The sequence below is a fragment of the Mya arenaria genome, chromosome 7 (genome assembly GCF_026914265.1).
Source record: "Mya arenaria isolate MELC-2E11 chromosome 7, ASM2691426v1".
NCBI lineage: Eukaryota > Metazoa > Mollusca > Bivalvia > Myida > Myidae > Mya > Mya arenaria.
Window position 1 is genome coordinate 12849072 of NC_069128.1, and position 14557 is coordinate 12863628.

Genomic DNA, 14557 nt, shown 5'->3' on the forward strand with positions numbered 1-14557 from the left:
GATACAAGTACTAGTAATCCAAGTTTCTAACCAGGAAAAGAACTTTAGCTTGGTTATATAAACAATCATCTTACGCCACAATTGAACTAAAAAAGATATATAAACTAATGAGGACAATAGTGAGGGTTCAAAGGTAAAAGGTTTCAACATCATTTTTGGTTGAATATGACATTTTGTGTTTTTTCAAGCATACAAGGTACCTTTTATATGTGGGTAAATTTTCTAGTTCAAGTTCATTCCTTATATGAGAAAAATTTATAGAATTATATTGAGCTAACTACTTTCAGGGAATATTTGTTTAGGTAAAAGGTTCCAAGTGCAGTTGGTACATGCATACCAACAAAATGTAAACTATTTGCAGTGGAAAATGGTGCTAACTTTACTTGTAACCTTTTACCAATAAAACTAGGCTGTATATATTCAACAACAGAGGTGCTACAATCAGTTATCTCCTTTTCCCGGGAACTTTTCTGGCTAATTGTTTATCTTACTGGTCAAGCTGGGGTTAAATACTAGAAAATAGTTGATAATTATCATTAATATTGTCTTCATGTTTATGAATCTCTAATAATGCAAAAATAATGTGTTATACAGTATACCTTGTCTTCTAACGTTCACAACATGATAAGCAATCTATAGTCATTCTAGTTAGTCTAGGCAATATGAGACCATCATAGTCTTAACAGAAAATGAAGGGATTTCAATATTTTCAATTTTTTCCATTTTCTTTTCCTAATGTTGAAATTGGAAGTTGGCACCTTTTACCTCGATATTATTTAACACAATACATAGGTTCTGTGTGTTTGTACTTGGAGGGAAGCCTATCATCAACATTTGAAATTAACCAACGTTCGTTGATTCTCTCCCGACAGATATGTACAAAGGAGGACACATGTTTTTGTGAGGACATGTGGGCAGGTGTTGACTGCTCCCTTCCGCTGAATGAATCACGCCCCGCTCTGTCTCTCCACTCCCTGTTGACAACAACCCCCGCTCCTCCCACAACTCAGAAGAATGTCAAGGCCATACCACTTAATGTGACCTTGACCACTAAGTCACCACAGTCAACTGACGTGGCCTCCGCTGCTGTTGTCCAAGGTTTGTTGAAATTCTGGTTTTAACAAAAAAAAAACAGTGTTTAATTTAGGCATTTATTAGTTGCTTTTATCATGATCAATTTTATGCATAACTATTTAACTCTTTCAGTCCTTGAAGGCATATCGTTAGTTAAGAGTTACTAATGTATGATTTCATCTTGCTCACTATGATTCTGTAAGTAGTACCGGGTAGATCAAATTGAATTTCACTTTACATTCCTGAGTTCATATTGTTATGGTTTACCCAGTGTTTTTGGCTGTCTGAGCTAACATGGCAGGTCGTATGGACAAATGGAGAATGATTATCCTCTCCGGCATGTCTGGAGGGCTGGCTAAACTATTTAGCCTCTGTTTCACAAATTTATCCTATATTTCAGCAAATGAGTCAAGCTGGATGGATACTAAGTGGATGATGATTATCCTTGCCAGTGTTGTTGGAGGGCTGGCACTGCTGTTTGCCATGTCCTTCCTATGCTACAGGTAAACACTTTGTTCTGTTTTTACTTTTACAACAATATAAACATTTTAGGTAAAAACTAATCAATTCCATTCAATGAAGGATACTGGATTAAAACATTAGAACTATTATGATTAGCTTGTACATGCAGAAGTAGTTTATACTATATTTCTTTATGAAAACAAAAAAGGACCATCTCACTAATAATTATGAGTTCACCAGGACTGACTCATCTGGTGCCATGATCATTAACAGTCTCAAATCTGAGTTCATCCTCCAGCACGACTGACTCATCTGGTGCCATGATCATTAACAGTCTCAAATCTGAGTTCATCCTCCAGCACGACTGACTCATCTGGTGCCATGATCATTAACAGTCTCAAATCTGAGTTCATCCTCCAGCACGACTGACTCATCTGGTGCCATGATCATTAACAGTCTCAAATCTGAGTTCATCCTCCAGCACGACTGACTCATCTGGTGCCATGATCATTAACAGTCTCAAATCTGAGTTCATCCTCCAGCATGACTGACTCATCTGGTGCCATGATCATAAACAGTCTCAAATCTGAGTTCATCCTCCAGCATGACTGACTCATCTGGTGCCATGATCATTAACAGTCTCAAATCTGAGTTCATCCTCCAGCACGATTGACTCATCTGGTGCCATGATCATTAACAGTCTCAAATCTGAGTTCATCCTCAAGTGGCAGATTTGCAAATTCTCATTTCAGTGTACATTTCCATATAGTCCAGTATTGATTATGAAATTTGCTGAATTTTATACCTATTTAAAATTGTACAATTATTGACATTTATTTTTGTGGAACGAATGAAATAAAGATGATTTTTTTGTAATTAAATAAAGATGCTTTTCTAAGTCATAGTTTGAACTCGGACGTGAAACTGTTCATAATCTATGGGCCCTGGATTTAGATAATAATAATACACCTTATTGTTCATATTCTTACAAGGTCTGGCAGATAAAACTGTTAAAAGTGACATTAGAAACTTAATTGGAAGCACATGGAACGCTCTCCCTTTCATGCCTCTATTTTGATGTTTTTCAAGGCGCCGTAGTCCAATGTCTTCACGTCAGAAGAAGAAGAAGCTAGCTCGCCATTGTGAAGAAGGAGAGACTGAGTCTGCGAACAAACTCATCAAGTTTGGTTCCCTGCCTTCATACAGGTGATACATTGGGGAAATTAGGCTGGCTGGTTTTAAACTTGATTCAATTTTTTTTTTTTTTTTTTTTGAAAAACTTCGCAAATTAAAAAGGTAAATGTTTGAAAGGCCAAGAGACATTCAAACATGCTTATATAAAAAGTGTTTAGTATCTTACCAAAATGTAGTGAACTTAACCTATTTAGACTTAGATTAATGTTTCTTGTCATTTTAGGGATGAAAAGAAGAAAAAGAAGAAGACGAAGAAGAAATCCAAGGGGAGTAAATCTGCCAGCGAGAGTGACATGGATTTACCTCCCCCACCGATGATAATCTCCGATCCAAATAGCGCCAAACCGGAGAAGGGAATCCTGAAGGGGGCATACAGTGCTATGAAATACGCCAATGATAGACGTAGTAGCGAGTCTAACACCGCTACATCGTCCAGTAAAAGCGAGAGAGACAGCGTTGGTCCATATGATGAAATCGATGAGGAGGATACGGAGGCTGGGGAGATTCAGGATATCTTCGGAACCTCTGAAGAGCCAGAAAAATCTGTTGATGCACTTGATAACATGATTGAGTCATCCAGTTTTGATTTTATGTTGCCACCACCATTCAGTAACCTTGGACTACAGAACAGATCACCGTCACCGCCTAGGAAGTTTGGTGGGTATGATATGGCACATTTGACTCAAAGGCCTAATGTGTGGATGCAGAATTTACAATCACCACCAAAATCTCGGGTGCTACGGATGCGAAATCTGGACGAGTTATTACAAACAATAGATCGCAACACCATTGACCTGTCCCCATCGCCAGATGATCCGCCGGTTCAGATTTCTCCCTCTACGTCGGAGGATGTTCGATCAAGCTCAACTGAAGATCATCGTTACCCTGCTAGCAGCCAGGATCCACAGAGTCCAAATTCTATAACCAGTGGTAGCACATGTACTGCATTAAGACCACTGCTGGGTAGTCAGTGGAGCAAATATGTTCTACATCATAATAATCCAGATGGTGGCATCTTTTCATTGGATGACATAGAATCCCCTTTACCTCACATTAATATACCACCGCCAATGAATCCAATAAATATCAGGAGCATTTTTAACTATGGTCAGAAAGGAATAAACAGTAGAGACAACAATGACACACCTCTTGGAAGTCAGAACGGAGAGTGTAGTTCGAACAATGGTACAGCAAATTCTAGAAACGGATATGAGAAAAGTTCAGGGTATGGCAGTGAGCATGACCCAGAGAGGTTTAGTATCGAAGATTTGTCACGTAACCAGTCAAGGTCGGGGTCAGCCTCCCCACCAAGTTTCAGTGCAGTAATAAGAACAGGTCCAAACCAGATCAAACTGGTTCCTGCTAGTAAGAAAGGTGGCTATAGTTACAACCCCATGGACAATGACTTGCAGAAGTTGCTGGATGGTGTCCCTAGAATTGACGCTGGGTGCTACGAGCGGAGCCCCATCTTGTTAAAGAATGGTTCCAACTCTGAGACACTAAGTAGTGTGACTTCTGGGACTAGTACTCTAGATACTTTGAAGAACTCTATGAGCGAGTGTCCATCTAGTATGAATTCTGAAACCAACACCCTAGTCAATTCAGAATACGAAACTATGGACTTGTTGAGCAATGAGGATGGCTCTTTGCATGAGCAGTATCCGGAAATGGAAGGGAGTTGTAGTAAGGACTTTACGGATGTAAAAAACATGCAGCATCCCTTGCCAGACTTACCTGATGGTGTCTTGCCAAACCCCAAGCCTCTTGGTGACACAGATTATGAACAAACAGAAAGTAGTCAGTGTATTGACAGAAGTTTGGAAGAAATCTCACACTTAGACAATCGTAAACATAATAAGAATCATAAAAGATCTGCCAAAGACTCGAGAGCTCAGCGACCACTAAGTCTCGGCCTCTCGGGTAAAGAGACGAACAGTGACGAGGTGGCGTCTGAGCGTGATTCGCTACTGGTAAACCGGTTCAGTGCAATAGAGCCACAGACCGTGGACATCTGTGAATGTTAGTTGCTTTCACTCCAAGTTCATTGTGTATAAAATCATGTCAATATTTATTAGCATCTTTTTCATGTTCATTGAGCTAGTGTTTTATTCATGTTCATTGCGTTTGTCTTACCAAATATTTTACTCAATTTTAACTGAAATAAGAAACATGTTGACTGTATCATAATCTTTGTGTTTATTGATCTACAAAAGACCTTCATATGTATTTAATATTTATTTTTAGAAATTCATAAGGGAACACGAGTTTTTTGGTATACATTAACTATCAGTGCTACTCTATGTAAAAACTGTCTCATTTGTTGAAGTGTGCTCACATGTACGTACTCTGATGGAGTATTGGTATTTATATGCTGTTGAAAGGTCTTTGTTGGTTATGGTATCTGATGTACAGTTAAGAGTGTCCATTTATCTAGCCATTGGCGAAAAAAATTGTTAGACTTCAATGCGTGGTTACCCTGTATAATGTTGGTATCAATTAAAAGGGTATTACATATGGTACTTACTTAAATTGCTTACTTAAAAAGTGATTGCAGTTGATTTTGGGTTTGTGAAAAATGGCCTGTTTTTAGATCTTCGAAGGCCAGTAAAGCTTGTTTCCAATATTGTTTTTGATCTACTTTTTACATATTCCTTTCCTGCTCATAAGACCCCAACTCATAAAACCCTTTCAAACGAAAACATAATATGGGGTCACAAGGCATCCAAGATTCACATCTGATACCTAACAGTGGAAACAAATTGACAGGCGACTATTTACAAATTTATGTCCGTGGTCCTGTACTTTGTTACGGAAGTCTGAACTTCATTTTCATTTGCATCTACATAATCAACAGCAGTAACCGTAGCTTCAAGCCAAAATGTTCATCAGTTTTAAAACCAGTATAAACGTATAACTGTTTACATAATCATACTTCTGCATGAAAACAACATTTGTTAGTTACTTCTTTACTCCTCAATGTAAATTGTTATAATCAAGTTATTAGATACCAGTATTACCATACTGTACAATTATGTGACTTAGATTTCTGTCGAGTTATTTTGGTACCATTTGTAAATATCCAATATGTACGAAAAAAATATTTGTAATTTATGTTACGTGTTAGTAATCAGCAGGCTGTACTTCAAATGATAACAACATTATACTTGGTCACCTGGTACCAAATTAACAATGCCTCGAATAACAAGTTTATCGTACTTAGGATGTCGACGATTATCAAAGAGAATCATATTTTCATTTCAGTCTCTCATTTTCCAGATGTTCATTAGAGACAAAGGCTTGTGTACCTGTTATACTATTGTATAATTATTTACAGCATTTAATAGATCTTAACTTTATTTAGAATGTGTTCATTTACTGTATAACATGCATTTGTTTCAAGTATCTCTTTGGATCTATTCAAGTGTTTTATTTATTTTTTATCTTTGTTACTCCATTACCCAAATTCATTTTTACTTTCAGTTTTTTTTCCTCATTTTAATCAAAATTCAGATTTTAATTTTATGCCTTGTGTTACAACTGTTCTCTTACATTCATAGACCACCCTTCTCAGGTGGGGCAGACTATTTCTCATGCAAAATTAGCTTTAAATTTGATTTTTTGTTTTACTGGGGGTGGGGGGTATAAACTTGTTCAACATCATTTTACTGTACTATAGAAGTGTCAAGGTGCCATGTTTTATTTGTATACAGTGATTCACATTGCCAAAAAGTCTATCAAAATATTTTTTTGGCTTAAAGGGATTCGCTCATGTTTTGGCACCATTTTTATTTTTTCTTGAAATGCATCTGAAAACACTTGTATTTTAACTTTTTTACTCTAATACTGAAATTGCAGAAAAAAATAACACTTTCCGTATTAAAATATATTCTGGATTTAGTCTGGAGCGAACCAACACGGGTACAGTCAAGGAAAAAAAGGAAAACGGCCACAAAACCACACGCCCACATGGACTCACACACAAACATAGGATAACTTTATAACAACCTTTTGTTAAAAGCATTACTAAAGCTATTCATAACTGTGGACTTTAAAAGACAATATTTGAGCATATATCAACATTTGTTGAAGTGTTTCTGTCGTCAGTATCTTAGTTTGAACACTCCTAATGATTTGCCACACTGTTTTGTCATAAAAAAGGTCCCGTTTTCAAAAACATGGTCGATGACATTTATAAAATAGAAATCTTATCATTTGAACTGTTTTAGTTGAACGGAAGTATATCTTATTTTCAGCATTGTTAAATATCAGTTTCCTAAGCGTCCTAAAAAATATAGCTCCAAGGCTAGACTCGATTCATGTAGCTCCAAGGCTAGACTTGATTCATGTAGCTCCAAGGCTAGACTCGATTCATGTAGCTCCAAGGCTAGACTCGATTCATGTAGCTCCAAGGCTAGACTTGATTCATGTAGCTCCAAGGCTAGACTTGATTCATGTAGCTCCAAGGCTAGACTTGATTCATGTAGCTCCAAGGCTAGACTTGATTCATGTAGCTCCAAGGCTAGACTCGATTCATGTAGCTCCAAGGCTAGACTCGATTCATGTAGCTCCAAGGCTAGACTCGATTCATGTAGCTCCAAGGCTAGACTCGATTCATGTAGCTCCAAGGCTAGACTTGATTCATGTAGCTCCAAGGCTAGACTTGATTCATGTAGCTCCAAGGCTAGACTCGATTCATGTAGCTCCAAGGCTAGACTCGATTCATGTAGCTCCAAGGCTAGACTCGATTCAACATTGGGTCCTAACCTGTCAAACTTCAGTGACAAAATCCAATATAGTTTTTTTTTCTTAAACATGCCTCAATTATTCATATTCAATTCAGTCCATTGGCCAGTTATTTAATAGTCCCTTAGTTACAACACTAAGATTCTAAAACATAGCCAAGTTAAATCTTAGATGTGTTTTTTTTTAATGCAGCCTGAGGGCCAGACTTGATTAATGTTTGCTGCTTCTATTGTTTCGTAGTACAATATATGAAGTAGATGAATTATTGTTTACTATGCCTTATACTTGTTTACCATATATATGAAGATTAGATTGTTGTAGCTACTTTTTACAATATGATTGTCTCCTGTTGATGATACTTTACATTAGATGTATTGGAAATAAAGAACAAGATGAATCCATTTGTCAACCTTTTTCTGTTATAAATCTGATGCATATTCTTCAAGAAATCTAATTATAATCAATATATGCCGTGCATGAGGATCTGAGGAGGACCCGTAGGTCATTCAGAGATATAAATAGCAACAATGGAAATCTAGATCATTCACAGTATACATTTCAACAGCTTGTCCTCAAACCTTCCCGAAACCAAGAAAGATCATGTTCTTAAATTAGATTGATTCTTTGAGTCATTGACCAGAAAGGCTGTTGGCAGTCAAGAAAGTGTTGGAAACTAACATGATATCCTTTTTACTTTTGACCAATGGCTGCAGATGTGACTGACCAACTCCGGAATCCCTCTTGGTAGTAAAAAGTGGACTTACAAATATATAGCACATGGTCAATGAAAAATGTCAATGAAAAATCCATAATGAAGGAAAGTGCTGCTAATTGAAAAGATACATATTACCGGTACAAACGTTTTCTAATTATGTAGTCACAAAACAAACGCCAGCATTGAAAAATTGCCGCAAATGGCAAATATCTTTCATTTGGCAGGAATAATGATCACCTGTCGGAACCCACTTACTGTATGGCAGGAATAATGATCACCTGTCGGAACCCACTTACTGTATAGCAGGAATAATGATCACCTGTCGGAACCCACTTACTGTATGGCAGGAATAATGATCACCTGTCAGAACCCACTTACTGTATGGCAGGAATAATGATCACCTGTCGGAACCCACTTACTGTATGGCAGGAATAATGATCACCTGTCGGAACCCACTTACTGTATGGCAGGAATAATGATCACCTGTCGGAACCCACTTACTGTATAGCAGGAATAATGATCACCTGTCGGAACCCACTTACTGTATAGCAGGAATAATGATCACCTGTCGGAACCCACTTACTGTATAGCAGGAATAATGATCACCTGTCGGAACCCACTTACTGTATAGCAGGAATAATGATCACCTGTCGGAACTCACTTACTGTATAGCAGGAATAATGATCACCTGTCGGAACCCACTTACTGTATAGCTTTTCTATTTTTTATGCCTTTGAGATAATCCCGTGTGAAAAATTATTACAATATGCACTTGCAGGAGGGACACATGTACATTGTCAGTAAAACTGTTTACCGACCTCCAAAAATGGACACGACTTATGCTGAGGAATCTCGCACGTGCTTCTAAACGTAAACAGACATGCAAGATTTTTCAAACTTCTAAAATTGACATTTGAACAAAGAACTTCAGTTCTATTTTTGTGATCAGAAGCTCAGAGAAAAATTTGTATCTAAGTTCTAAATGTGACCTTGACATTTCAACAAAAATTCTTGGTCAAAACATTGAGACGGATGTAATATCAAGCAGCAGAGACACAGTCTTGGATCCAGGAAGATCTGTTATATGCTATGCCCAAGAAAAGGCCAACATTTTTTGTTTCGGAGATAGCAGACATATAGGGAATGGGGTCATGCTGTCCAGCATGGGTTTCCTCCTTCACCTTCTTGCTGGTTAACTCTAGCAAATTTTTCCGCAAACGTGGCAACACTTGTTAAATGGCATATATTTCAACATAGAATACTGGTTGGAATCCAACCGTTTGATAACTGTATCTAAGTCACACTTGAGTTATGGCCTAAAATTTAAGAACTTGTTTCAAATAATACCAAATAAGGCTGACACAAGTTTAAATAGGTTTTATTTCTTTATTTAGCACTTCTTAGATCTTATTGAAAGCGGCAACATCAACAGATTGTACAAAGTCTTCAAAAGCACAAATTTCCTCCTCCAGAAAGTCTGTTCCAACCTGGAAAAGTAAGGAAAAACATCTTAATTGAACCAAGCTTACGGTCACACTGGACATGTGTTCATACAATCACAAAATACTAGACACTTATTCAGTGCAGAATTTTATAACAACACACAGAATATGAGAACTGCAAGGTGAGGTCAATGCTCCTCTGTTTGCTTATTTATGAACATGTGCATCTCTTGTAACATGTGTACAAAGTTTCATGTGAATAACTTAAATGTTCAATGAATAACGCCATGACCATAAAAAAAATCTCAATTTTTTCTTCTTCTAGAAACAGGCCCACTAAAAACAGTTGAGTATGCTGTTTGTCCTTATTTTCAGAGAAAAAAAATCATTAAAGCTCAGAATGAAAATGTAATGTAGTCTAGCATGGTCTGTAGAGTTATTGCTGGCTGTTGTTTTCAGTGGAAAAAGGGACATCACTCAGTAATCATTTAAGCTATAAAGTTATGGCCCTTGCTGTTCATGCGCATATTCTGTCCTTGGCAACATTTGTACAAAGTTTCATCTTATTATCTGGAAAGGTTTGAGAGTTATGCCCGAAGTTCAAAATCTTGCACAGCTGTGCCACTGATGACAACAAAACCAAGGCTATGAAAATACCTCCTTCGAAAAACAAATAAACTCAAAATGTATTCACTATACTGTGCCTGTATAAATTTCTTAGCATGTGCTTTAATGCCATAATATACCAAACCACTTAAGAACTTATTTTGCTTAGTATGTTATGGCATTAATACCCTATAATAATCTTAATCATTTATCCACACGAACCTTATCGTCTTCTACGACGCAGTTTATCTGCAGTTTCTTGATTCCGTAGCCGACTGGTACAAGTTTTGCTGCAATTAACAACCAGATAAAATGTTAAGTTTATATCAGTTTGTGTTATAACTATCACAGCATTATCCCTAAATGGTTCATTTGCATGTTATGCAAGAATGTGGTCTTGTGTTGTGGGAGAAAGGAATACTCGGAGGATATCAAGAGTGTCTGTGATTGGAACCACTTACCAAACTACATGCCCCTAGATAGAAAATCAAATCTAAAATGCCTTCATTTGAAGAGATTGTGTTTACCATTAACCTACAGAAAACATACTCCCTGCAAATTCCCATAAATATGTGTGTTTATACACAAGTTAAAGCCTCAGAATTTCCAAGGAGCCAGAAAATGCTTTTACAACCATTAATGTTTGGTGGTTGCAGTTACATGTATGTCACTAATTATAATAATAGGATCCCCCCCCCCCCCTCCCCAACTGATTCTACTGTAATCATTACTTAGATGGCTTCAGACAAATTTTAATGCCGAACTAGGCTTTTTTGTCATAAAAAATAGCTAGTTTTAGATACATTTGTGCCTACACTTAAAAAGATGACATCATATTTTCATTCCCGGCAGTACTTAAAAATGGCATCCTTTTTTTCAATACGCCAACATTTGAAAAGATGGTATCAGTTTTTCCTCACTTTAAGTAAATACGTTGGCAGCGGGGCTTATGCTTAACAGTTTAATAAAGCTAACATAGACTCAAACTATAGCTTACTCTAAGTCTTTAATGTGTATGTATGTTCTCTAGCAAATCATTTTACCCAACAGTAAGTTTGGTAGACATTTATATATCCACTAACAGTGCCTTACCAAGACCTTCAGTCTGACTTCAGGTAATTGATATATAAACTTGTGCCCTCATAAGTCTGGGACACACATGTATGTACCATATGCATTGCTCAGACTCTTAAACATATAATACTGAATAACAAGGTATCTGATATAATCAAATATTACATAAAAAAATAAAAGAATTCCAACAAACAGACTCTACTCACCAGCACCCCAGACAAGACCTTCAGTCTGTACGCTGCGGACTTTTTCCTCCAATGCCTTCATGTCAGTTTCGTCATCCCACGGCTTTACGTCCAGAAGAATGGAGCTCTTCGCAATCAATGCAGGCTCTGGTAAGGGAAAAACACTTCCATTTAAGACTTATTTGTCAAAAAAATACTGTGTTATAATGTTATATCATCAAAATGTCACCTCAGGCTTGATGCTTTTAAAGTAACACTCTTATTCAAAATCAGTACATACACATGTATAACAAACAATCAATTTCGAGTGATAAACCTTTTAACTTTTTACTAAATAATGCATTTATGGAAAATATTAATTACTGATAACAAGATTTTAACCGTGTACCTAATAGTTGAAAACGCAAAAATATTAAAAGATTTACTGAATATCTTCTATCGTGTCATAAGGTAGAAATTTCTGCACCTTTCTATCAAATTAAACACGGTATCCTTCATAAGAACCATTGTTTTAGACATTAGTTCATCCTTTTTGGTATTAAAATGAAATGAAAAAAAATGTTTTAATTGTGGTAAATCTTATTTGGGAGTAAAAGTGCATCTTTAAATTCTTGTAAACTTCAATCACCAACTCACTCTTGGATTTTTTGGCAGCATAGGCAGCCAACTTGGCCTTTGTTTCTTCATCTTCTTCCTCTTCAGAGTCTGATTCACCAAACAGATCGAAATCGTCATCGTCTTTTTTTGCTGCTTGGGCATCGCCACCAGCAGGTCCATACTGGGTTAAGGCCTTCGCTACACCTGGGAAACTGATAAAGGTGCATGGTTCAGCACTCAGTACAGCAATGTTTAAAATATTCAGACATCATGTTCTAACTAAGATTAGATATCAATCATGTACTTATGAGATATTTGTATAACACCTGAATAACACTGTTCCATACCAACTATTCCATTGCCTGGAGCTTGCAGACTACCAAAGATTTCTATTAGGCTACCAACTTTTATCTGTTGTAGCCCACCTGGCTATTATTGCATATTACAAAGACAAGCCAACCCGGAAATACACAAAAAGCTTCTGTCAAGAGTACTATTAAAAATTGCCCATACCTCTTGTTGTTCTGCTTTACTTTATTATTGACTATTTAGAATGATATTCACTTATCTGTGACCCCTTAACCAAAAAGTATGCATTGTCACATTTCTTTATAATGTGAACAGAAAAAATATACATATTTTAAAACATGCGATATCACATGTTGAGTGCTGGAATCAGGTGTGCAATACTTCCTGTCGATTTACTTTAAATGAAATAACTTTTAAAAGGACTTAAATACCTGACACAGATTTTGTCAGTGTATAGAAAAGAATATCTTCTAAACTCAAGCTTTTTTTAAAATGACATGTTCATTGTCAAGATTAATAAATCATTCAGGGTTCGAATTTAACTTTGAGGAGCACTCGCAAAATTTTGCAAGTGCTTTTTGAGGCAACTCGCAAAATGAAAAATCAACTTGCAATTTTATTATTTGCTTTATTTCCTTATAATACTGTCTAATTAAAGAAGATATAAGACATACTATAAATATTAAAAAGTATCAATCTTAAGTGTCTGACATTTTTCACTTGGGAGGGGGGGGGGGGGGGGGGGGGGGTATATTTTCCCTCGCCATCAGGTAATAGGTAATACTCATTCGGTGAGCACGCTACAGATTTTATTGACTATAAGTATTAAAAACAATAACAATATAAATTTAAAATAAATAAAAGCAACAGTAAATGTAGCGTGGATGCTTTGGACTATAAAATATATCGAAGTCTATTCACTTTTGACAGTTGAGCGGATATATTCAAAGGTTGATGGGGTTTACATATATTGCACAAAAGCACTAAATTTAGCCAATGATTGAGCTAGGTGATTACGTCATTTGTATTCACTTTGTATTATGCACACCTCAGAGCATCCCGGAAAGATTCAAGTTAAAACTCGGCCTTTTCCGTATTTGTTCTATTTTTGAAAACTCACTGGAGCGTGACTCCGTACTGTCTTCTTTATACTGGTAGTGTAAACATGCCACTTATAGGCTGTTTACACTTGACTACGTAGTGGAATTAAGTTCATGTTTATTCTACTTTCCTTTTTCAAATTGTATGGTCTAGAAAAAGCCACTCACAGAATTTTGTGAGCTTGAATAAAAGTCACTCGTAATTTGCAAATGTCGCTTGCATTTTGCGAGTACGTGAGTCTAAATTTGAACCCTGTCATTGAAGTGTTTTTCCAATTTTTTATCTAATATATCTCAATAAAACCATGCCCCCCCCCCCCCCAAATTAAACAAATTTGGCATTGTTGTTTAAAATGATATGTAGTCATTCTAGCCTTTTTTTCCGACCCTTCAGAAAATCCCACATAATTCAAAACATTTTTTTTGGTCATCTCCCATAGTAGATCTTTTTGAGGTTTTTGATTGTCAAATCCTTCTGACAGGGGTGTAGACATTCACAAGAGTGGTTGTTTTGACTTTGTAAGGTACTTTTTGATCAACCACCACAATCATTTTTTACCTGTCCTTAGCACCACCGTATGAGTTGATCTGGTTGTACCATCTAAGTGCGTTTACAAATTCTGCAGCCGGAGCACCTGACAGCCCCTTGAAAACCACAGCATCAGCTTGTGAGGGCTGGAACCTGGAAAAGGTAGATTTCCTTACAGTCTTAGCAAATGGTTCGAATCCATGACAAATTTAGATATAATTTGTTTCGACTAAAAACGGTTGTCAAGTCGACTTTCTGTAATTTAAGATAATTAAAAGATAGGAATGTCAAAATGGTACGAACCTTATTGGTACGAAAATTCAACTAAATTAAATCATTCAACTCATCATGTTTCTTACCCTTCAATGTAGCTTTTGTCAGCAAGGTAATCATCAAGGGCCTTAAGACCGGTTTTGTTTTTTAAATCACCAAAACCCATTGTAAATTTGTAAATTGATGCCGGCTAAGTTCACCAACGTGTTTCCCAAACCGGTGACAAGGTAAAAAGGACCGTGGGATACTTTAAC

The 14557-nt window shown here is 36.7% G+C and overlaps 2 protein-coding genes across 2 annotated transcripts in view; one reads left to right on the forward strand and one right to left on the reverse strand.

Annotated features, from left to right (window-relative positions):
- Positions 1 to 7874, forward strand: part of LOC128240466 (disintegrin and metalloproteinase domain-containing protein unc-71-like) — a 60464-nt gene extending 52590 nt beyond the window's left edge. Inside the window, exons 21-24 of the mRNA XM_052957111.1 lie at positions 873 to 1098; positions 1475 to 1577; positions 2626 to 2742; positions 2954 to 7874. Coding sequence (XP_052813071.1) covers positions 873 to 1098; positions 1475 to 1577; positions 2626 to 2742; positions 2954 to 4754 — 2247 coding nt within the window. The 3' untranslated portion in view covers positions 4755 to 7874. The remainder of the gene's footprint in view (positions 1 to 872; positions 1099 to 1474; positions 1578 to 2625; positions 2743 to 2953) is intronic.
- Positions 7875 to 9550: 1676 nt separating this feature from the next.
- On the reverse strand, positions 9551 to 14546 carry LOC128240711 (elongation factor 1-beta-like). Its single transcript, XM_052957479.1, has 6 exons — positions 14390 to 14546; positions 14061 to 14183; positions 12132 to 12304; positions 11517 to 11642; positions 10459 to 10526; positions 9551 to 9675 (listed from the first exon to the last, which is right to left on the reverse strand). Exons 1-6 carry the CDS (start codon positions 14467 to 14469, stop codon positions 9589 to 9591), a joined length of 657 nt encoding a protein of 218 aa, XP_052813439.1. The 5' UTR covers positions 14470 to 14546; the 3' UTR covers positions 9551 to 9588.
- Between the last annotated feature and the right edge of the window lie 11 nt (positions 14547 to 14557).

Excerpts from the sequence above, each read along its gene's own strand:
- LOC128240711 (XM_052957479.1), bottom strand. The coding sequence starts at position 14,469 with ATGGGTTTTGGTGATTTAAAAAACAAAACCGGTCTTAAGGCCCTTGAT. Across the intron at positions 14,184-14,389 it reads GACAAAAGCTACATTGAAGG|GTTCCAGCCCTCACAAGCTG; the intron begins GTAAGAAACATG and ends TACCTTTTCCAG. Across the intron at positions 12,305-14,060 it reads TACGGTGGTGCTAAGGACAG|TTTCCCAGGTGTAGCGAAGG; the intron begins GTAAAAAATGAT and ends CACCTTTATCAG.